This window comes from Peromyscus maniculatus, chromosome 12 (assembly GCF_049852395.1).
Source record: "Peromyscus maniculatus bairdii isolate BWxNUB_F1_BW_parent chromosome 12, HU_Pman_BW_mat_3.1, whole genome shotgun sequence".
Taxonomy (NCBI): Eukaryota; Metazoa; Chordata; class Mammalia; order Rodentia; family Cricetidae; genus Peromyscus; species Peromyscus maniculatus.
The window spans coordinates 83,361,554-83,382,945 of NC_134863.1; the positions used below are offsets into that span (position 1 = coordinate 83,361,554).

The following is a 21,392-nucleotide window of genomic DNA, read 5'->3' on the forward strand; positions in this document are numbered from 1 at the left end:
CCAGCCCGTCTTCACACAGACGACTCCTTTAGGGGGGGCTCCAGGCACGGTGGGTTAGGGGTCTGTGAGTTAATTTTCTTGCTGCTGCTGTGACAGAAGCAACCTGAGGAAGAGAGGTTCCTTTCAGCTGAGGGTTTCAGGAGATTGTCTCTGGTAACAACAGGGAAGCTGACCTAGGGTGATGGAAACGTGAGGTGGCCACCCGTTACATCCTGGCAGATCAGGAAGCAGGGAGAAAGACAGTAGAGACATTGGCGGGCCCTAACCGGCCACATGTACCGACCCACCTCCAACACGCAGGCTTCAAAACGTCCCAGGACAGCGCCACCAGCTGGGTGTTCCAACACCAGCCTCTCGGGACAGTTCAGTTCCAAACCGTAACAGAGGTCCACCCTGGTGGGGCTCCTCTTCACCCTAGTGTCAAGTGAGTCTCACCCCGTAGGTCACTACCGATGAGCGCACTGCTGTCCAGGTGACGCGAGTCGCTGTCCAGAGTGGGTGCTGTGGCCCCTGAGCGGGAACCGCTGTCACCGGCTTGCCTCTCTTCTCTGTCTGCTGCCCTTCCAGGAGCAGGCGACTGCAGTTTTCCGTCCTGGCTAAAATCCCTTATGACCATTTGCTGCTGCGTGAACGACTGTTCCCTCCAGAACATCGCCATCGCCACCCTGCTGGAAGTGATCAACCACTCGCAGTCCCTGGCGCTCGTCATCGAGGACAAGATGAAGCGCTACAAAACCTCTGGGAACAACCCGTTTTTTGGCAAGTTACAGATGGTGACGGTCCCTCCCATTGCTCCCGGGATCCTGAAGGTCATTGCAGAGAAGACAGACTTCTATCAGGTATTTCTCACTGGGAGCATGTGCGTGTAGGTCAGTGGGCCTCTTCCTCAGACCAGGCTGGCCCAAGGGCTGTGAAGGTCCAGCGGCAGCCAGAGGGTTGGGGGCACCTGGACTGTCTGGTCTGTCTCTGGATCCAGCTCCTGCTGTTTGTGCCCCTCAGCAGGCACAGGCAGAAGCCTCTCTCGGCGTGTAGCCTCCACCCTCCAAGCAAGCTCTGAGGGGAGCAGTTGGGGCCTCTCCCCAGGCAGCTGCTGGTGGGTCTCTGCTTGGTCCTGTGCCTTGGTGGCATGGCATGGGTGCTAGCGAGTCTCACTTAGCAACTATAAATAGAAGCCTGCACTCTAGGGCCAGGCTCCCACGAGGAGGAAAGACACAGGCGTTTCTGAGCTCGAGTCACCCCACCCACTCCTTTCCCCCCACAGAGGGTGGCTCGTGTGCTCTGGAATCAGCTGAACAAGGAGACCCGCGAACATCACATCACCTGCGTCGAGCTCTTCTATCGCCTGCACTGCCTGGCTCCGACGGCCAACATCTGTGAGGACATCATCTGCCATGCCCTGCTGGACCCCGACAAGGTCAGCCTTGCACCTGTATCCTCTGTGCTGTGGCCGACAGGCTGCTGAGTCGGCCCCACTTTGCGTGTTCCCACCCAGGCGAAGACTTTTCTGGGCCAGTGGGTGTCCTGATGAGCAGAGGTGATCTGGAAGCCCAGGGCTGGAAGATTCCAGCAGATGGAGGCATTCCTTTTAGGGTCCTGAAAAGCGCAGTGTGTCCATGTTTAGGTTCACCGTGGCCACTTGCCCCGATTCCCTGGGAGCTGGGACTTGGGAGCCTTTGGAGCTGTTTGTAAGGCTTAGTCGTAGACAGTTGTTGGACTTCTGAGAATGTTCTGCCAGTTGATTGTCTTGTTCTTTAAGGCCCCTGGGCCTGGCATTTCCAGGCTACACAAAGGAACTCTGTTCTGTGTTTTCCTTGGACCATAGGACTTGGGTGTGAATCCGGACACTGTGATGCCAAATCTCTTTTTTAAAGATTTATTTGGGCTGGAGAGATGGCTCAGTGGTTAAAAGCACTGGCTGTTCTTCTAGAGGTCCTGAGTTCAATTCCCAGCCACCACATGGTGGATCCCAACCATCTGTAATGAGATCAGGTCCCCTCTTCTGGTATAAAGGCATACATGCAGGCAGAGGCAGAGCAATGTATACATAATAAATAAATAATTCTTTAAAAAGAAATATTTCTTTAATTTTATTATATGTGTATGTTTTGCTTACATGCATGTATATATGTGCACTCTATGTCTTCCTGGTGCCTCTTGAGGCCAGAATAAGGCACTGAGCCGAGTGTGACAGGCCAGTGATCCCTTCAGGGGAGGCTGGGGCAGGAGGATTCCAGGTTCAAGGCCAGCCTGCACAACTAAGTGAGACCCAGTGTCAGAATCAAAACAAAAACGTTGAAAGAAGCCCAGGTAGAGTAATTGCTTGGAGTATTCCAGGGCTCCACCCCCCAGTACCACAAATAACTACATAGATAAGAGCCTTACAGTGACTGATACAGAGTCATGAGACCAAGTTCCTCCCATTTATTTCCTGATAAGGGAACAAGGCTGGAGGCTCTGTTTCGATTTTCTGTGATCTGGCACCTGACACGGGAGATCCAGGGCAGCCGCGTGACGTCGCACAACCGCTCCTTTGACAGGTGAGGCCGTTCTCCATCATGATCTACTGTCCTCAGCCACGCGGGGACCCCGGGCTTGTGCAGGGCTCGGGCGGGCGGGAGGAAGAGACTGACACGTTGGAGCTGTGACCCCGGCCTTGACCTCAGTCCATGCTGCACAGGACATGACATCCAGAGTCCTGTGGTTTCATTTAGCCCAGAAGTGTGAGACTCTTCTGAAAGTTTTTAATGTGATGGGGATGAGGAACCCACCCTGCCTCAGCATCAGCTTGCCCTGATGAGAGGACATCCTGCGGGATGCAGGTGGTCTAGACCTCAGGCAGCCTCTTCACTTGTTACAGCGTCAACTGCATGCTTAGGATGTCATATTCTTTGGCATATTCTACTCTGCTTTGTCTTCGCCACGTGCCCACTCTGTCTCTAAAAGCTCGACATGCAGCTAGGCACACAGCCTGTCACTCACTTGGTGCCCCTAAGGCCAGCATGATGAAGCTCCCCGGGGTGTCTGTGCCTGGCTCGCCGGGGCAGCAGAGCGGGCACTGAGTGGCGGCTCTCTCCCCGTAGGTCCTTGTTTGTCGTCCTGGACAGCCTGGCTTGCACGGACGGTGCCATCAGTGCCGCAGCCCAGGGCTGGCTGGTGCGCGCACTCTCCCTCGGGGACGTGGCCCGCATCCTCGAACCCATGCTCCTGCTGCTGCTCCAGCCCAAAACCCAGAGGACGTCCATCCACTGCCTCAAGCAGGAGAACTCAGCCGGTGAGCAGCCTGCGGAGTTCCCGCGGGGAGGGAGGCCAGCGGGCTGGGGTCTGCTCTGCCTAACAGTGTGATGACTGCACCTTGTAAGCTTACGGGGACTTTGGAAATGCAAGCACCCCGGGATCTGGCACTTTGAACCAGAAGGCGTGGGTTGCTGCTTTCACTGAACAGTCAGTCTTTTGTTATTGAAAGGAAATGGTTGAAATATGCAATCTGTTGTTGTTATTAGCAGTGGTCACCTTGCTGTGCAACAGGACACAAAAACACTCACCCTTCTTAGGTGGCAGCCCTCATACCTTCACACCCATACATGCTTCATACCCAGCACGTCCCGTGCCTTCCACACCCAGCCTCTGGCAGCTGCCTCTGTTCTCACCTCTGTGGGAGTAGACTCCAAATGTTCTCACTACAAAAGAAACGGTGACATGACGTGAGGTCTGTGATATTTTAACTATTTCATGGTTGTAGGTACACAATTAAAAAACCACATTCCACCCTGCCACGATACATACTTGTCGTTTTTCAAGTGGGTAGCCCCTTTTTCAAATAAGCCCAGGGATTCTTGATGATTTCACGGAGAAAATAATCCATGTGTGTCTCTAGTACAGCTAGAACATCCTTGCCAGCATTCCCCAAAGCTGATCCCCGCCCCCCCCCCCCCCCCCCCGCCCCGACTTGCTTAGCAGAGGTATGGTGCCTGTGTGTGAGCACCATTGTTAAGTGAGGTTGCCCAGTGGCACTCTGTATAGGTCTGCACCCCAAATCTGGGATAGTTTTGGGTGACTAAAAATGTCAGGTTTTTTGTGTGTGTGTGGAATCTGGTCAGTTGCCCTTTGTTGCTTGAATTTCTAAAGGTCTTATAATTAAAAAACCCGGTACCAGATATTGGGGTGAATACTGAAAGATCAGAGAGACAAAGGAACAAGCCACAGCCACGTCTCACTTTACCAATTCCACGAATCCTCTGACTGAAATCCTCTGAGTCCTCACCTGAAATGCTCCAGCCAAAAAAGCCTCTAGCTGAAAGGGACGCTTCTGCCCAAAAGCCTTTAGTTTCTGTCTCCTCCCGCCTTATCTACCTTTCTCCACCCAGCCATCACTTTCTGGGATTAAAGACGTGTGTGCTTCCCAAGCAAAAGCATAACATCTCAAGTCCTGGGATTAAAGGTGTGTGCCACCACTGCCTGCCTCTGTTTTCTCTCCTAGACTGAGTCAATCTCATGTAGTTCAGGGTGGCCTTGAACCCAGAGATCCAGACGGATCTCTGCCTCCCTTGTGCTAGGATTAAAGATGTGTGCCACCACTGCCTGGCCTCTGTGTTTAATCTAGTGGCTTGTTCTGTCTTCTGACCTTCAGGCAAATTTTCTTAGGGTGCACACAATATGTCACCACAGTCCTTTATGTTTGTGCTAATCTTACAGAGAGAAACAGCGCCACCTTGAGGTAGGTGGAGAAAAAGGAAATGCGCTGCCCTGTGCAAGGTTCTTCCCAGAACCTGTAACTGCTGACGGGGGAGCTAGGGGAAGCTGGCCAGCTTCTCAGAGAGGAGACTGAGTCATTCCACATCCTAAGAAAGGGGCGCTTAGAGAAATATAAACCAAGCACCTTCATGACGCTCTGCACACCAGCTCTATGCTTCAGTATTTCTTTTGTCTTTTGTTTTACATGGTGTGTGTGTGTGTGTGTGTGTGTGTGTGTGTGTCCGTCCGTGTCCGTGTGTCCCACACATATATCTGTGTGGACACAGGAATGCCATGGAACATGTGCAGAGGTCCGAGGTCGTTCTTTCTTTTCACCAGGCAAGTCCCAAGGATCAAACTCTGGTCCTCGGGCTTTGTGGCAAGCGAGCTATCTTGCCATCCAGCCCCCGCCCCCCCCCCTCCTCCTCCTCCTCTTTAAAAAGTCCCCTACTCGGGTCCTTTGGATTCTGTCTCTGCACCGCCTCACCACTTCCCGTTTTCTGCCTGGTGCGGGTGCAGCCTGCTTCCCTACTGATGCAAGAGACTGAGGAAAGAGAAGCCCCGCCCGCCCGCCCCGCCTGCCTCTGCCGTCCTGTGGGCTGTGGCTGTGGACTGTGCACTCGCAGACTCTCCACCTCTGTTTCTGCTTTTCCTTCCTTTCCTGATCTTGCTGGTGTTCATGGCATAGACCTGTTGAAAGCTACTTAGCCAAGAATTTTCATAGTATCAAAGTCTTGATTTTCGCCTCTCTTAAAAAGAGGGTTGAGGCCTGGAGAGATGGCTCAGAGGTTAAGAGCACTGGCTGCTCTTCCAGAGGTCCTGAGTTCCATGCCCAGCAACCACATGGTGGCTCACAACCACCTGTAATGAGATCTGGTGCCCTCTTCTGGTCTGCAAGGATACATGCAGACAGAGTACTCATACGAGAAAGAGAAAAAAAAAAAGAAAAAGAGGTGTTGATATTTAAAAGTGATATATATATAAAAATATAATTTTTTTTTTGTTTTTTGAGACAGGGTTTCTCTGTGTAGCTTTGTGCCTTTCCTGGAACTCGCTTTGTAGACCAGGTTGGCCTGGAACTCACTGAGATCCACCTGCCTCTGCCTCCCAAGTGCTGGGATTAAAGGTGTGCGCCACCACCGCCTGGCAAAAGTGCTGTACATTTCCTCATTACAGAAGTGCTTACTTTAAAAATTAGATAGTGGCTAGACATAGTGGCTCACCCCTATAATTCCAGCACTTGGTAGGCTGGGGCAGGAGGGATCATCACCTTGAGGCCAATCTGAGCTACTTAAAGCAAATTCCCACTTAAAACAATAACAAGAACAAAACATCTTAGTATGGAACTGGGGAGCTGGCTCAGTGGATAAAGTGAGGATCCTCAGCGCCCACATAAATGCTGGATGGACACAATGGTCCTCCTGCAATTCCCGCACTCAGGAAACAGAATACCTAGCTGTGTCTGGAAGCTCTGACTTCCCCTGAGAGACCCTGCCTCTGTACATAATTTAGACATCAACAGAGGAAGCCTCTAGACATCAGCCTCAGGCCTCCACACATGCCCACGTGAATGTCCCCACATACATCTGAGCGTACATATACACAAAGAAACACCACACACACACACACACACACACACACACACACACACACAGAAATTCAGAGGTAAAGGCATTACCGACAATGCCCGTTGATGAGCTGGGTGCTGTTGGCGGCTTACCCGTGCCCCACAGCTGTGCATGATGGACACGCTCCAAGTAGACTCATGCTGTCCAGCTGTTCTGCAGCTGGCTCTTCCCTTCCACTTGTCCTGTACGTGCCTCATATCCATGCACATAGGTACACACTTGAACAGTCCAGCCGCCGTCTGTCACAGGCGTGTTCCTAACCAGCCCCCTTCAGCGCATGCCCTGACCTCACAGCTTTGGAATATGCTGATTTTCTGTGGAATGCATTTCCAAAGAGGGGGTTTCTGGAACAAAATCATTCGTATTTTTTCTCAAAGCGCCTTCTCCCAAAACTTACAGTAAAAACAAAAATGATGTGTTCAACAGACACAGCGGCCCATAACACAGACCCCGGCCCTCGGGGGACTGTTGTTGAGGACAAACAGAGCTGTGCAGTGAGACTTTGTCCCAAAATAAAAACAATCCCGAAAGCTGTTATAACACACTCATGACAGTAGGACTAAGTTTCGCAGTCTCCTGAGTATTCTAAAGAGCCGATGTACCTGTGTGCACCAGCTTTATGCGGTGCTGGGGCTCGAACCCAGGGCCTTCTGCACTCTAAGATGGCTCTCTTTCGACTGTGCTACCCCTCCCAGCTAAACATGTTTATGTTGCTGTGTCTGTTTTACCCGCGAGGTAATCTAGACCTGGGTGCAGGCCCGGTGGGCATTGTCTGCTTTAGGCCTGAGATCACCTCAGAGCTCATTTGTCATCCTAGCCCCTCTGGTCTAAAGCTGTTTGTCATTTTGTGATTTCTAGAGGATTTCCATCGTTGGTTTAACAGGAAGAAGCCCACATTCAAAGAGGCATGTGGGGCGTCCGAGCTGCAAGAAGGTGCCTCTGAGGAGCACTTGCCCCTTGGCCAGTTCACCACAGTGGATCGTGAAGCCATCTGGGCTGAAGTGGAGAAGGAACCGGAGAAATGCCCACCGAGAAGCGATCTGAGCGAGGAAGACACGCCCTACTACATGGACCTTTCGGACAGGGTGGCCTCTGGCGGCCAGGACAGCAGCGAGCACACGGAGTCGGCCGACACGAGCTCGGGCCACACGGACAGCGAAAACACGTCCACTTTCTCCTCTCCCTCCCACGACCTGCAGGACCTGAGCCACGAGGAGAACTGCTGTGCGCCCATCCCGGTCGCCGGCAGGGCATACTCGAAGCGAGCGGCCTTGCTGGCAGCCTTCCAGCCAGAAGGCCTCAAGCCCAGCGCCAAGTTAAGCCTGGTGCGAGCAGACTCGGACAAGACGCAGGCTTCCGAGTCGCTCTCCAGCGACGAGGAGGCCGACGTGGAGCTCCAGGCCCTCACCGCAGCGAGGCTGTCGAAGCAGCAGAGGGAGAAGCAGGAGACGCTCGAGGCCTTGTTCAAACACATCCTGCTCTACCTGCAGCCCTACGACTCCCAGAGGGTCCTCTACGCCTTCTCCGTGCTGGAGGCTGTGCTCAAGACCAACCCCAAGGAGTTCATTGAGGCCGTGTCCAGGACCGGCATAGACACCAGCTCCACCGCGCACCTCAACCTCATCTCCAATCTCCTGGCACGCCACCAGGAGGCGCTCGTTGGCCAGAGTTTTTACGGCAAGCTGCAGACCCAGGCCCCCAGCGTGTGCCCCCACTCCCTGCTGATCGAGCTCCTCACCTACCTCTGCCTGAGCTTCCTGCGGTCCTACTACCCTTGCCACCTGAAGGTCTGCCACAGGGATGTCCTCGGCAACCGCGACGTGCAGGTCAAGAGCGTGGAGGTCCTCATCAGGATAACCACGCAGCTGGTCTCGGTGGCCAAGTCGTCGGAAGGGAAGAGCGTGGAGTTTATCCGCAGCCTGCTGCAGAGATGCAAGGTCCAGGAGTTTGTCCTGCTCTCGCTCTCGGCCTCCATGTACACCAGCCAGAAGCGCTATGGCCTGGCCACCGCCGAGCGGGGCAGGGGCCTGGTGGAGCCGGACGGCCTCTTTGAGGAGAGCCTCATCAACCTGGGGCAGGACCAGATTTGGAGCGAGCACCCGCTGCAGATCGAGCTGCTCAAGCTCCTGCAGGCCCTCATCGTCCTGGAGCACCACCTGGGCCAGGGTCAGGAGGACGCCCAGAGTCAGCCGGCCCTGTCCCGGGAGTGGCAGAGGGCCCTTAACTTTCAGCAGGCCATCGGCGCCATGCAGTACGTGCAGCCCCACCCCCTCACCTCCCAGGGCCTGCTGGTCTCAGCGGTGGTGAGGGGCCTGCAGCCAGCCTATGGCTATGGCATGCACCCCGCCTGGGTGAGCTTGGTCACACACTCCCTGCCTTACTTTGGGAAGTCTCTGGGCTGGACGGTGACACCCTTTGTTATCCAGATTTGCAAAAACCTGGACGAGCTGGTCAAGCAGTATGAAAGCGAATCTGTCAAGTTGTCCGTCAGGTATGCTGAACTCGATGCTCTTACGGGCAGATTTTGTAAGGACTGTCTGTTTGGCCAAAGCTACCAACTGAAAGATAGTCGAACCCCCCGAGAAGGCTGGTGGGCAGTCAACAGGAGCGTGTAGGTTTGGATCCCTTGGCGTTAACCCCACACAGTCTGGTAGAGCGTTTGCCTGGCAGCATTCATAAACCCGGGGGTTCAGTCCCCAGCACCACATAAAACCAGCGCTCGAGGCCATCCTTGGCTCAGTGTTACATGATACCCTGTCTCAAAGTGAAATTAAATAACCCCACAGCTCCCCGGGCCATCTCGGAGCTGCCAGTCAGTGGAGTCTGTCAGTTTTGCAAAATAGATGTAAAAACTAGGACCAGCCTCAGAGTAAGTCCAGAACACCTCAGCCGTTCTTCCATGTGACTTCATAAACGTAGAAGAACACCAAAGATGCCTGTACGTTTTATTTTGGGAGCCCCAGTTCATCAAGCAGAGTGACCTCTCTACTTCCTGTGTTTACGTGTCAGACAGAAAACCTTCATGGCTTCATGACCTTTTAAATTCTCAAAACCAGGGTCTCATTTTTTTATTGATTATTTGGGAGTTTCACATCATGCACCCATTCATTCCCCATCTTCCCAGGTCCACCCCCGCCCCATTGTGACCTCCCCCAAAGAAAAGGAAAAGAAAATACCAAGTCCAGTTTGTGTTCCCGAATATACACACTGGAGCATGGTCAAAGTCCCAGTGGACAGCGTAAAGAGAACCGAGTCCTTCCCCACCCCCACCCCAGCCAGAAGCCATCAGTGTCTCATTTTTAAATATTTTTCTAATGTTTATTGACCAGGTGTGTGTGTGTGTGTGTGTGCGCGCGCACGCGCGCGCGCGCGTATTTTAAAGAACATCTTAGGACTCGCTTCTTTCCTTCTAAGTGGGTTCCAGAAATCAAACTCAGGTCATCACCCACTGAATAATCTTGCTGCCCTCCCCACCCCACCCCAGCCCCACCCGCCGCCCAGTTATTTTATTAACAGTTTCTCATTTCTTCGCCACAGCACAACCTCGAAGAAGGAAAACATTTCTCCAGATTACCCGCTCACTCTTCTGGAAGGTCTAACAACCATTAGCCATTTTTGTCTTTTGGAACAGCCCACCCAGAACAAAAAGGTGTGTTTTCTTTCCCCTGAATTTGAGGCACATTGCTTGTATTGTTTGTTTTTAGTGAGTTGTGACTTTGTCAAGTCTATAATAGTAAATGCATGATGCAAATGTCATGTAAATATATGTAAGAGATGCAAATGTGAGTATGAATAGATGTGTGCATTATGCAAATATATGCAAGCTATGCAAATGTGCACACATGCAGGTATATATACTCAGGAAACAAATACGGGTGAGTTCCTCAGCTGTTGCCCATTGTTCAGTCAGCTGGCAGTGGGGATCAAGTATAAAGCCGATTGTTTGATTTTAGGCTTACGGTGATGTGTGTGTGTGTGTGTGTTGCACGCATGGGCAGACCCATGAGCCTGTGTGCGTGCACATGGAGGCCGGAGGAAGTCTCGGGTGCCTCCCTCCACTGCTCTCTGCCTTTGCCTAAGACAAGGCGTCTGACTGAACCATAAGTTCAGGCCGGCTCTGGCCGGCTGGCCGGCTGGTTGGTGGGCCCCGGCATCTGCCTGTTCCCCTCTTCATACTGAAGTGACAGGCCTAGACAGCTATGTCCAACTCAGGTGCAGGCTCGGAATTTGAACTCAGGTCCTCATGCCTGCACAATGAACACTCTTGGTACTCACTGAACCATCTCCCTTACCCTGCACTCACGGTAGTCTAAGTATTTTTTTTACCTCCTGATGTGATACAGTGCTTATGAAATCTGAGGAGGCTGCTCTACCCCATCTAGCTAAGTCTCGGGACAAAAGCTGGGCCTGACGGTACATGCCTGTAACACTGCCAGCACTGATGGGCGGAGGCAGGAGGATCAGGAACTCGGGGTCAGCTCTGGCTAAGTAGCAAGTTTGAGACCAATCTGGGCTACATGAGACCCTCTCTTAAAAAACAAAACAGGCCGGGCGGTGGTGGCGCACGCCTTTAATCCCAGCACTCGGGAGGCAGTGGCAGGTGGATCTCTGAGTTCGAGGCCAGCCTGGGCTACAGAGTAAATTCCAGGAAAGGCGCAAAGCTAAACAGAGAAACCCTGTCTCAAAAAAAAAATAAAAAATTAAAAAAGCAAAACAAAACACAATCTTAAAGTACCCCTACTATTGATTGATTGGAAAAAGTTTAAGCCAGATGTAGTGAGCATACCTTTAATCTCCGCACTTGGGAGGCAGAGGCAGGTGGACCTCTGAATTTGAGGCCTGCATGGTCTACCTAGTGAGTTCTAGGACAGCCAGGGCTACATTATAGAGACCCTGTCCAAAAAACAAAAAGTTTATAGTTTGAAGTGTTGCGTGTCAGCTCGTTCTCTGAAAACAAGCAGGAGCTCAACACATCCCGGGACAAATGTCGCTTCCAGACCACCACATGGGTGGTCCACCCCAACTCCCAGCAGCGACGCCATCCCCGGGGAGAGGGGACTAGGCTGGTGCAGTGAGCCTCCTGCTCCCACCCCACCCCTGTTTGAACTTTCAGACTGCTGCCATCAGTGACCCCATCAACCTGAGGAACGCCAAGAACGCCATTTTGGAGGAGCTGCCTCGAATCGTGAACACCATGGCCCTCATCTGGAATGTTCTCAGAAAGGAGGAAAGTCAGAAGAGACCGGTGGATCTCCTGGGAGCCACAAAAGGATCCTCCTCCGTTTACTTCAAAACCACCAAGGTGAGCGCCTTTCTTGCCGGTCTGCGCCTGCCTCCGCCTCCCACCTCCCAGCCGGGCTCAGGGTGGCACACCGCTGTGCAGTTCCTACCAGCCTTCTCAGTTCTTTTGTCTCTGGATGCCAGGCATGGCAGCACGCGCGCGCACGCGCGCACACACACACACACACACACACACACACACACACCGCCTGTGTTCCCAGCTCTCAGGAGAATGCTATTGCTGCAGGTCTGAGGCCAGCTAGATCTGCACAGTGAGTTCCAGCCAGGGCTGCATAGCCAGACCCTGTCTTTCTTTCTTTCTTTTCTTTTCTTTTCTTTTCTTTTCTTTTCTTTCTTTCTTTCTTTCTCTCTCTCTCTCTCTCTCTCTCTCTCTCTCTCTCTTTCTTTCTTTCTTTCTTTCTTCCTTCCTTCCTCCCTCCCTCCCTCCCTCCCTCCCTCCCTCCTTCCTTCCTTCCTTCCTTTCTTTTTTTTTGAGCTGAGGACAGAACCCAGGGCCTTGTGCTTGCTAGGCAAGCACTCTACCACAGAGCTAAATCCCCAAACCCCAGACCTTGTCTTAATAAACAAAGAAAGAAAAATGTGTATGTATGGAATTACATACACAAATCATAAAAAAATACTTAATGGGACCCACAGTTGAAATCAAAAGGAGAAATCTCCCTTTAAGATAATATTATGGCACACGCCTATCATTTTCAGCATTTGAGAGTGGAAACAGGAAAGACAGGAGTTCAGGGCTAGCCTTAGCTACAAATGGAGCTTGCAGCCACCTTTACCTAAGACCCTTTCTCACAAAAACAAATATTTGTATACAGAACAGAGGAGTGTGAGTGATTGAGCCTTCGTTGAAAATGCGTTATTGATAAAGCTAAAGTCTGATGGATGAGTCCTCACCTGAGTGTCTAAGGAGTCCCGCTTTTAAACTCGGCCCAGCTCCTAGACGTGCGTCTGAGGCCAGGGCACTCCAGTGCAAGCTGTCAGTGTGCTTTGGGGAGTTTATCTTACTAAACAAACCGGCCCCAAAACCTTGACCCTGTTAGTTTTCACATCTCCGCCTCAGAGGGCTGCAGGCACGCGAGCTGGCCTGGGGTTATGTCACTGTGGTGGCTCAGAATTACCTCGCACAGGAGCCGGGTCCCCCAGGCGTGGCCTTCGGGCTCACGGTCACCAGCGCTCGGCAGGGCTGGCATCTGTGGTGCTCCCATCCACTCCGGGGGTGCTCCCATCCGCTCCGGGGGTGCTCCCATCCGCTCCGGGGGTGCTCTGTCGAGTGCCGTCCCCGGAATGACGTGGCCATTGCTGTCTTGGAATCAGAGCAGCTGTGATGGGCCCTGTAAGACTCTGACAAGAGGGCCCCGCTAACGTTCCGTTGTGTGGGGGAGGATGGGTGCTCCACCCCTCCCTGAGGAGATTTCCCCTGTGTGTATGTTACCTGCGTTCCTGTGGGTGACCCTCCCCTCCCACACATGCTCCTGTGAGTAGACTGACCCAGTTAAGCTCACTGTGGATTGGTGAGGTGGCTCAGTGGATAGAGCGCCTGCCTCTCAAACCTGGGGACCTGAGTCAGATCCTCCAAACCCACACAACAGCTTGAAGCCTGAGGGTTGTCCTCTGACGACCTCCATGCGTGTGCTGTGGCACACACATGGTCTCTCATACACACATCACACGCTCACACATCACACGCTCACACATCACACACACTAGTTGTAAATAAAAGTCAATTACTGGATTCTTAAAAAATGAATAAGCTGGGCATGGTAGTGCACACCCTTAATCCCAGTGCTCAAGAGGCAGAGGGATATCTGGGTTCAAACCTACTGAGGTCTCCATAATAAATTCCAGGCCAATAGTGAGACAGACTCTCATAAACAAACTCAAGGTTTACCAAGCTGGACTTGGGTGACAACATTTCTTTGGTCTGTCATTGGTGCCCTTTCATGGTGAATAGATCTTCACATCTCTACAGGAAAATTGAACCCAGTGGGTACATGAAGAGGAAGTCTGAAGCCAGGCGGTGGTGGTGCACGCCTTTAATCCCAGCACTCGGGAGGCAGAGGCAGGCGGATCTCTGTGAGTTCGAGGCCAGCCTGGGCTACCAAGTGAGCTCCAGGAAAGGCACAAAGCTACACAGAGAAACCCTGTCTCGAAAAACCAAAAAAAAAAAACAAAAAACAAAAAAAAAAAAAAAAGGAAGTCTGTGCAAATTCCCGCTGCTTGCAGGAAGCCGCTCTCAGCAGGTCCAGAAAACCCTTTGTACGGACTCATTCTGTCTGGGCCTCGGTCTCCTCACCTGGAAGACGAGGCTGTTGCTGGGCTCTGCTGCCTCATGGGAGGATGGGCTATCTGCAGTCAAGGGAAATGCTCTCCGAGTACTCGTCTACCATGAAGTAAGCATGAGCAGTGAGGACAGAGTGGCCTCTGCCCATGCTCCTGTGGGCCAGACAGACAGAGCCCGGCCCTCATGGCCGCGGCCAGGATGAGAAGAGGAGGGCACCCTGCGGGAGGCCGCATGCTCTGACAGTGCATGGCATGGAGCTGGCTGCTCTGTGCTGCAGGGAGGGTGCAGTACTGGGCAGAGAGGCTGATCCGAGACCAGGGTAGGAGGGTAGAACCAGGGCAGAGTGTTTGGGGCAGCAGGAATGAACAGCAGCTTTCAGGAAGTGGGAGAACCCAGAGGCAGAGTATATGATAGCTAGGGCCAGGTTACAGCTTTATCCTGAATGGCTTAACTGGTACAATTCGGTGGATGCTGTATACTTTTAGAACTTGAATATTAACGTTTCTAGTGAATCTAGGCTCTCTTCCAGCTGCTGGAGATAAACCTAGGCTGTAGGGTTTCCGTGTGAGAGGAACGCACCTCAGTGGGAGAGCATTTTCCAAGCATGCTCCAGACCCTGGATTGCATTTCCAGTGCTGCAGAGGAATGCACACAAACAGGCACATTCATAGGTGTGCGTGCGTGCGCGCGCGCGCGCGCGCGCGCGCGCACACACACACACACACACACACACACGACCAGGTTTAGTTATCCCTCGGGAATATTTACCGTCTCAAGACCTGCCAAGCACCTCACCTGGCTGCGTCTCTCCTTCCTGGCCACTGCTTCCCTCTGCAGGGGTGTCTGTCCCCTCTCCTTCCCAGCTCTTGCAAGGGTCTCTGTCCCGTCCTCTGTCCCAGCCCCCTCAGCTGTGAAACACACCGCTGGAATTCCGAGTCAGGTCTCACCTTCAATGGCAGCTAGGCGTGCATCAGGCGAGGGCCCGGTATGACTCTGTGAAGATCTTTTTATTTGCGACTAACTTCCTGCTTTTCCGTTCACCAGATCCTAAGACAGAAAATTTTAGACTTGCTGAACCCCTTGGCGGCCCATCTCGGGGTTCAGCTGATGGCTGCCGTGGCTACAGTGTGGAGCAGAAAGCAAGCTCGACGTCACAGCAAGACAAAGGTAGACGGAAGCGGAGGGGTGGCCGGGTGGTAGAGGAGAGAACTCATGTCCACAGATTGTCCTCCAGCCTCTTCACGCTCACTGTAGCGTGTGTTCCTACACCTGTGCCCTCACACGACAAATGACACGAGATGAAAAAGACACAGGCTGTGGAGGACAGCCAGCATCAGCCTCGGGCCTCCGCGCACACACACTCACACATGTGTACGTGGATTCGCACATGTACACACTCCGTACACACTATGGGGGAAGCGAACTCCTTTGTCCAGCGATAGCCGCTGTGGAAGGCTGTGTGTGTGCATTTTGTGGTTATTTTCTCCGATAAGCTTTCACGGAATCCCTCTCTTCCGGGCAGATCGTCCCCGCGGCCAGCGCATCCCAGCACACCCTTGTCGACCTGGTTTGTGCTCTCAGCACCCTGCAGACAGACTCGGTGCTGCAGCTGGTGAAGGAGGTGGTGAAGAGGCCACTGCAGATCAAAGGGGATGAGGTGAGCCGCCCGGGAGCACGCCCCGGGGGAGCACACCCTGGAGCATGCCCTGGGAAATCTCCAGGGGTTCCGGAGTCCTTCCTGGTGCTGCTTCCTATAAGTTGTGGCCCAGAGGCAACCACTGGATTCTCGGGTTGTAGTGAGGGGCTGTCACTGTGTTTGGAGGAGGCCTCCAGGGTCCCAGTGTTGTTTAGAGACAGGAGTTAGCTTGCCTGTCCCCTGCTGCCACACACACGGCCACACACACATACTGCCACACACACACACACGGCCACACACACAGCCACACACACGGCCACACACACACACACAGCCACACACACTGCCACACACACAGCCACACACACACACAGCCACACACACTGCCACACACACGGCCACACACACACACACGGCCACACACACGGCCACACACACACACGGCCACACACACAGCCACACACACGGCCACACACAGCCACACACACGGCCACACACACAGCCACACACACAGCCACACACACTGCCACACACACGGACACACACGGTCACACACACGGCCACACACACAGCCACACACACGGACACACACACACGGACACACACACGGACACACACACTGCCACACACATGGCCACACACTCGGCCACACACACGGCCTGGTGCTCAGTTCTTGGCACCTTCTGTTCACTTCGTGGAACAGTTTTTAGAAAGAGGAAATGGCACCTGCCCTCGGGAGCCCCACAGCCTGAGAGGCGTGGAGAGTAAACAAAGCAGGCTGTTGGGGTGCAGGCACCTGCGACTCGGCAGCCACCGTGGCAGGGGAGGTGCCGGGCTCGGTCCCCGTGTGCAGTGGTGAGGAACGGAGAGACTAGGTGAGGACAGGGGCGTGGGCTCAGGGCGGGGGCCACAGTGGACCAGGCACAGGCCGTGTGGGATCAGGCCATCTGGACTTGCTCTCCGGTGTTCGTGGAAGTCAGTTAGGCCTGACCCTCCCATAGCGCCGAAGAAATATAGGTCAGGCTTCCCCGCGTCCCACTTCGGAAGGACCACGTGTCCCTGAGAAAGACACTTCCGAGCTGTAGAAGGCACACACTCAGGGACAGCGGGTGTGTTAATAGTCTCAGCTCTTGTGAGGAAAAGCTGTGGGAAAGCCGGTAAGGAGCTGTGCACAGAGACCAGCCGGGGTGAACCAGACCCCTCTGGTAACCTTGAGCTTTCTCTGTGGCCATTGAGTGACACAGCTTGGGCCAGTGTTGACTCAGGTGTCTTGTGTGAGTGAGGGTTTTAGAGAAGACAGTCGGTATTGATGACCGTGGCTCTTACAGTACAAAGTCAATCCCTGGCCGAGGACAAGTTGAAGAGGACAGACAGAAGACAGAGCTTATTCATACAGTCGGGGAAGGAAGACACTGGATGAGCCACAGTGAAACAGAAGACTTCAGAGTCTGACAGTGAATCACCTCTGCCTGAGAGAGATACAAAAATAGTTGGAGCCGAATGTGAGTGACCCTGTGAGGAACACATATTTAAAGTATCCTGAAGGACATGTCTGCTGTGGAAAAGGTTACATGAGTGTAGAGTTACAGGACGGAGGAAAGTCACGAAGCAGTGTGTTTACAGGCCCGCTCTGTGGTCTCCAGGAGGGGCTGCCGCAAGCCGGGACCCCTGCGCTCCAGGGATCGGGTGTTGCCTCTGTGAAGTTGGCAGCTGTACAGTTGGAGACTGAGGACAGCCAGTCCTAACGGAGCCCAAGGCCAGCAGATCTGATCCAGCCTGACAAAAGCGCCTATCGAAGGACCTAAAGATGGCCCTAGCTGGCTTGGGCTCTTTACCTGCAGCATTCTGGAGGTCCTTCTCAGACAGTGTCCATCTGAGGATGCTTGAAGAGATGAGAGCTTTGGTTCTCAGGGGTGGCAGGATGAACTGTGACGCTCTTGAGTTCTTCCCGCAAGTCTCTACCTAACCATTTATGGAGTCCTTATGAAGACCTTTTCTAGTTATGCGCACGAGCCCCACACACATGAAGTGCGCACACACGAACTGCAGGTGTTGTGTTTTAAAAATGGTGCTCGGCAGTCACGGCAAGTGGGAGCCAGAGAGAGGGCACCATGCGGACCGCACTCATGTGGAGAGTTTTATTGGGGAGAAGGGAAAGAAGGGAGCTGAGGAGAGAAGAGAAAAAGACAGGAAAGGGGAGAGAGAGGAGGTGCAGACGTGACCTTGTGGGAGGAGGGGGGGTGGAGCCCACCTCTTAAAAGAGCCTTGGTGCATGCATAAATGGACTACGAAAACAGGACTCCATAGGATGATGTTCTCAGGACCCTGAGCTGGCCAAGGTACTAATTGCTTACTGGCAAGATTCCCAAGGAGCCGGGCAGGTAATGTCTAAATGCTAACAGCATGCACATGGATTGCACACATGAACTGGAAGCAAAGTAGACTGAATGTGTTGTTTCAGTTTGTCTAGATTCTAGGTTGAAAAATAACTGGAGGCCAGGCAGTGGTGGCTCACGCCATTAATCCTAGCACTCGGGTGGATCTCTGTGAGTTTAAGGCAGCCTGATCCACAGAGTAAGATCTAGGACAGGCACCAAAACTACACAGAGAAACCCTGTCTCAAAGAAGAGAGAGAGAGAGAGAGAGAGAGAGAGAGAGAGAGAGAGAGAGAGAGAGAGAGAGAGAGAGAGAGAGAGAGAGAGGCTGGAGGGATGGCTCAGTGGTTAAGAGCAGTGGCTGCTCTTCCAGAGGTCCTGAGTTCAATTCCCATTAACCACATGGTGGCTCACAACCATCTGTAGTTAGATCTGGTGCCCTCTTCTGGCCTGCCTGCATACATGCAGGTAGAATACTTGTATACATAATAAATAAATCTTTGAAAAAAAAAAAAGACCAATTAGAATGCATGCCCAGGGCACTGTCCTGGAGAGGCACACACGCTCACAGGGCGCTGTCCTGGAGAGGCACACACAATCACAGGGCACTGTCCCGGAGAGGCACACACGCTCACAGGGCACTATCCTGGAGATGGCACACACGCTGTGCAGCCAGTGGGGTCTCTTCGGGTTGTGTGTCTGCAAGTTACTTGAAAGTCTATAGAAAACTGTGACTTCTTGTTTGGAGAGTGTAAAAAAGAAACTAGGTTTTATCTGGCTGAAGTTGATGGTTCTCTGGTTATTTTAGTTCAATTTCCATAATTAGCTTTCTAAGAAAAAAGAGAAAAAGTGTTTTGGGACCATTTTTACATAATTCCAACTACTTGGGACTTAAAGAAGTCTGAGGTAGGCAGAGCAAGCTCTTACACTGAGGACCGGGCACTTCCCTTGTCTAGGGTCACTCTGTGTGTTTATCGTGGTCCATATCCCCCCCCCTTTCCTCCGCAGGGAAGTTGGGGCTGCACAGGCAATAGGCTTTCTGTATCACGATAATAGGTTTCTCCGCCGACACAGTAGGCCAGATCAAGCCGAAATGAAAAAGTAAAAGAACAGGTTTATTTGAGCAAAGCAGCTCCTGGGTGCCTGGGTGCGTACTCCAATCCCAGAGATCAGGGCCGGAGAAGTCACACTCCTGAACTAAAGCAGGCAGCTCATATACCCTGTAGGCCAGGGGGTGATGACGTGTCCTCCACAAGCTGGGTTTGTGCCCAAGTGTGGTCAAAAGCTGACCAATTTAGGTGGGGACTTGGGCCGCTGGCAACTTCAGGGGAGGAGCTGCCGCAGCCACCAAGAACGCAGCACTGGGCTTTTGGTGCCTTTTCTTTGTTGGAGATTCTCTGAGAGGGCGGGGTTTGGAGGGAGAGGAGTGGACTTTCCGGATAGAGCAGGGGTGAGCTGTGTGTTCCAGGGGAACAGCTGCACAGCTGTCTCAGCATGTCCTCCTGCTTCACACCAGCGACTCTTGGGCTCAAAGCTCCGTTTTACTAGTGTGTTCTATTGGTCTCCTGTCACCTGACCACAAGACGGACAGCTTGAGGAACAGACACACATACCTGGCTGGTGGCTTCAGAAGGCTCCATCCATCGGGGTAGGGAAGGTATGGCAGAGCCACTCAGCTCGTGGTAGCAGGAGGAATGTGTGTTGGAGACTGTTCATGTCACAGCAGACCAGGAAAAGGGACAAGGGGGGCCTAGGCCAGGATGTGACTTTCAAGGATTGTCGTCATCCTCCCTCCCCCTAGCGAGTTCCCGCAGACCCCTGAATAGCACTTGCATTTGGGGGACCGGTGACGTTGCAACCGCAGCAGCTGCAGACTGGCGGAGACTTCTGTTGCGTTCTTTGACGGCCGCCTTCCTAGCAGCCTGAGTGACCGCTGTCGTCTTCCTTTCAGAAATCGCCGCTGGTGGACATTCCTGTGCTGCAGTTCTGCTACGCTTTCATCCAGAGGTGGGCGCCCGCCCGTCTGCCCTCCCCGTAGCAGGCGCCCCTGTGGGACCCCGAGGGGAGCAGCGTGGCTTGAGTTCAGGGAGCCCCTTAGTGGCCTCGCCCTTCCCAGGGCAAGGGTGTGGCCTCAGTAACTGTGCTGTTCTTTCTCTGAAGAGCTGAGCTGCCATCGTTAGAACCCATTTCTGCGCTTCAGCGAAGCTGCGCACGAGGCCTTTCGAGCTTTAAACGTTTAGGTTTATATGAGGCTGACTTTAGAGACCCACAGCTAGGAAAGGGTCAAGGCCTCTTTTAGAAAAAGGAGAAATGGGTTTGTGTACCTTATGTGTGCCTTATGTGGTTTATGCCGGGTGACTTCTGGTTTGGTTTACTCAACTGAATCCCAGTCTGGACTGAAGCTGGTGGGGGAGGGCGGGGGTCCCCAGCATGCAAAGAGCACTTAGCTGGGCCTCTGTAGCTATGGCCCTGGTACTGCTTGGATAGGGCCATCTGTGCTGGGGTACTGAGGGGTGGAGGGGAAGCATACACCTCAGCCCGCCATGCCTCCTACCCCCCAAATTCCACAGCCTCCCAAAATGGCGCCACCATCTGGAACCCATGTGTTTGAAACATGTGAGCCTGTCGTTTGGGGTTGTGTTCTGGCTGGGGGGAGGGAGCGGGGGTTGGGGGTGGTTCACGGTAAATATTCTGACAACCCAGTGCAGTTCCCTTGGTTCACACAGTTAACATCTCAGCTCCTCACAGTCTACATCTCAGAAAGGTAAACTGAGGACTGTAATCCCAGCAGTCACTGGGTTGATGATTAAATTCAAACTAGCTGTCAGTCTTCACTCTCGAGAGTCTTTGTAGTCCTCTGAGCTAGGCACGCCACTCCTCGGGATAGCCAGTGCTATTGTGACACCAGCTGACCTCAGTGGCTTCTGTGCTCTGAGATGCCCAGCAGATTCAGGGTAGGTTTTTTATCATCCTTCTGCTGCAGAGGAGGAGCCACCAAAGTGGAGCCACAGGTAGTGAGGTAGGTACCAGCGTGTGGAGGTGTGGCCTCCTGACTGCGTCTGAGCTTTGGCAAACCGAGCTGCAGTGCCTGGCTGTGTCGTGGTGACATCATCACCCTCCTGAGTGCTGCTGGAGAGGCTGGACCTGAGAGCAGCCCTGGGCAGTGGTCACTGGCTGGTGTCACCTTCCTTTACGCTGCATCCTTACCACCCATGATGCATGCTGCCCTCAGTGCTGGGCAAGCGCAGCCAGAGAGGAAAGCTGCCCGGCTGGTGGAGACTTTCATTCTACAGACAGTGAAACCCAGAGTACCCCACATGCCAGAAGCTTAATGCCAGGTTCCTAACTGCAGATGCTTGCCCCAGTGCTAAAACCAAGCTTGCACAGACCATAAAAAACTAAGAACAGGCCAGCGTTGGGCCAGTCAGATCTGCTGTTCG

The 21,392-nt window shown here is 53.2% G+C and overlaps 1 protein-coding gene across 8 annotated transcripts in view; it reads left to right on the forward strand.

Moving 5' to 3' along the window:
- Positions 1–21,392, forward strand: part of Dop1b (DOP1 leucine zipper like protein B) — a 119,296-nt gene that overhangs the window by 55,219 nt on the left and 42,685 nt on the right. For all 8 annotated transcript variants that reach the window (XR_013043883.1, XR_013043884.1, XR_013043885.1 and 5 more), the window contains 10 exons: positions 568–839; positions 1,262–1,414; positions 2,437–2,537; positions 3,081–3,271; positions 7,218–8,850; positions 9,897–10,008; positions 11,473–11,661; positions 14,986–15,108; positions 15,464–15,598; positions 19,904–19,959. Coding sequence is in view for 3 of the 8 variants with exons in the window: in XM_042259573.2 (XP_042115507.1) it covers positions 568–839; positions 1,262–1,414; positions 2,437–2,537; positions 3,081–3,271; positions 7,218–8,850; positions 9,897–10,008; positions 11,473–11,661; positions 14,986–15,108; positions 15,464–15,598; positions 19,904–19,959 (2,965 nt within the window). In the remaining 5 variants the exon portion in view is untranslated. The remainder of the gene's footprint in view (positions 1–567; positions 840–1,261; positions 1,415–2,436; positions 2,538–3,080; positions 3,272–7,217; positions 8,851–9,896; positions 10,009–11,472; positions 11,662–14,985; positions 15,109–15,463; positions 15,599–19,903; positions 19,960–21,392) is intronic.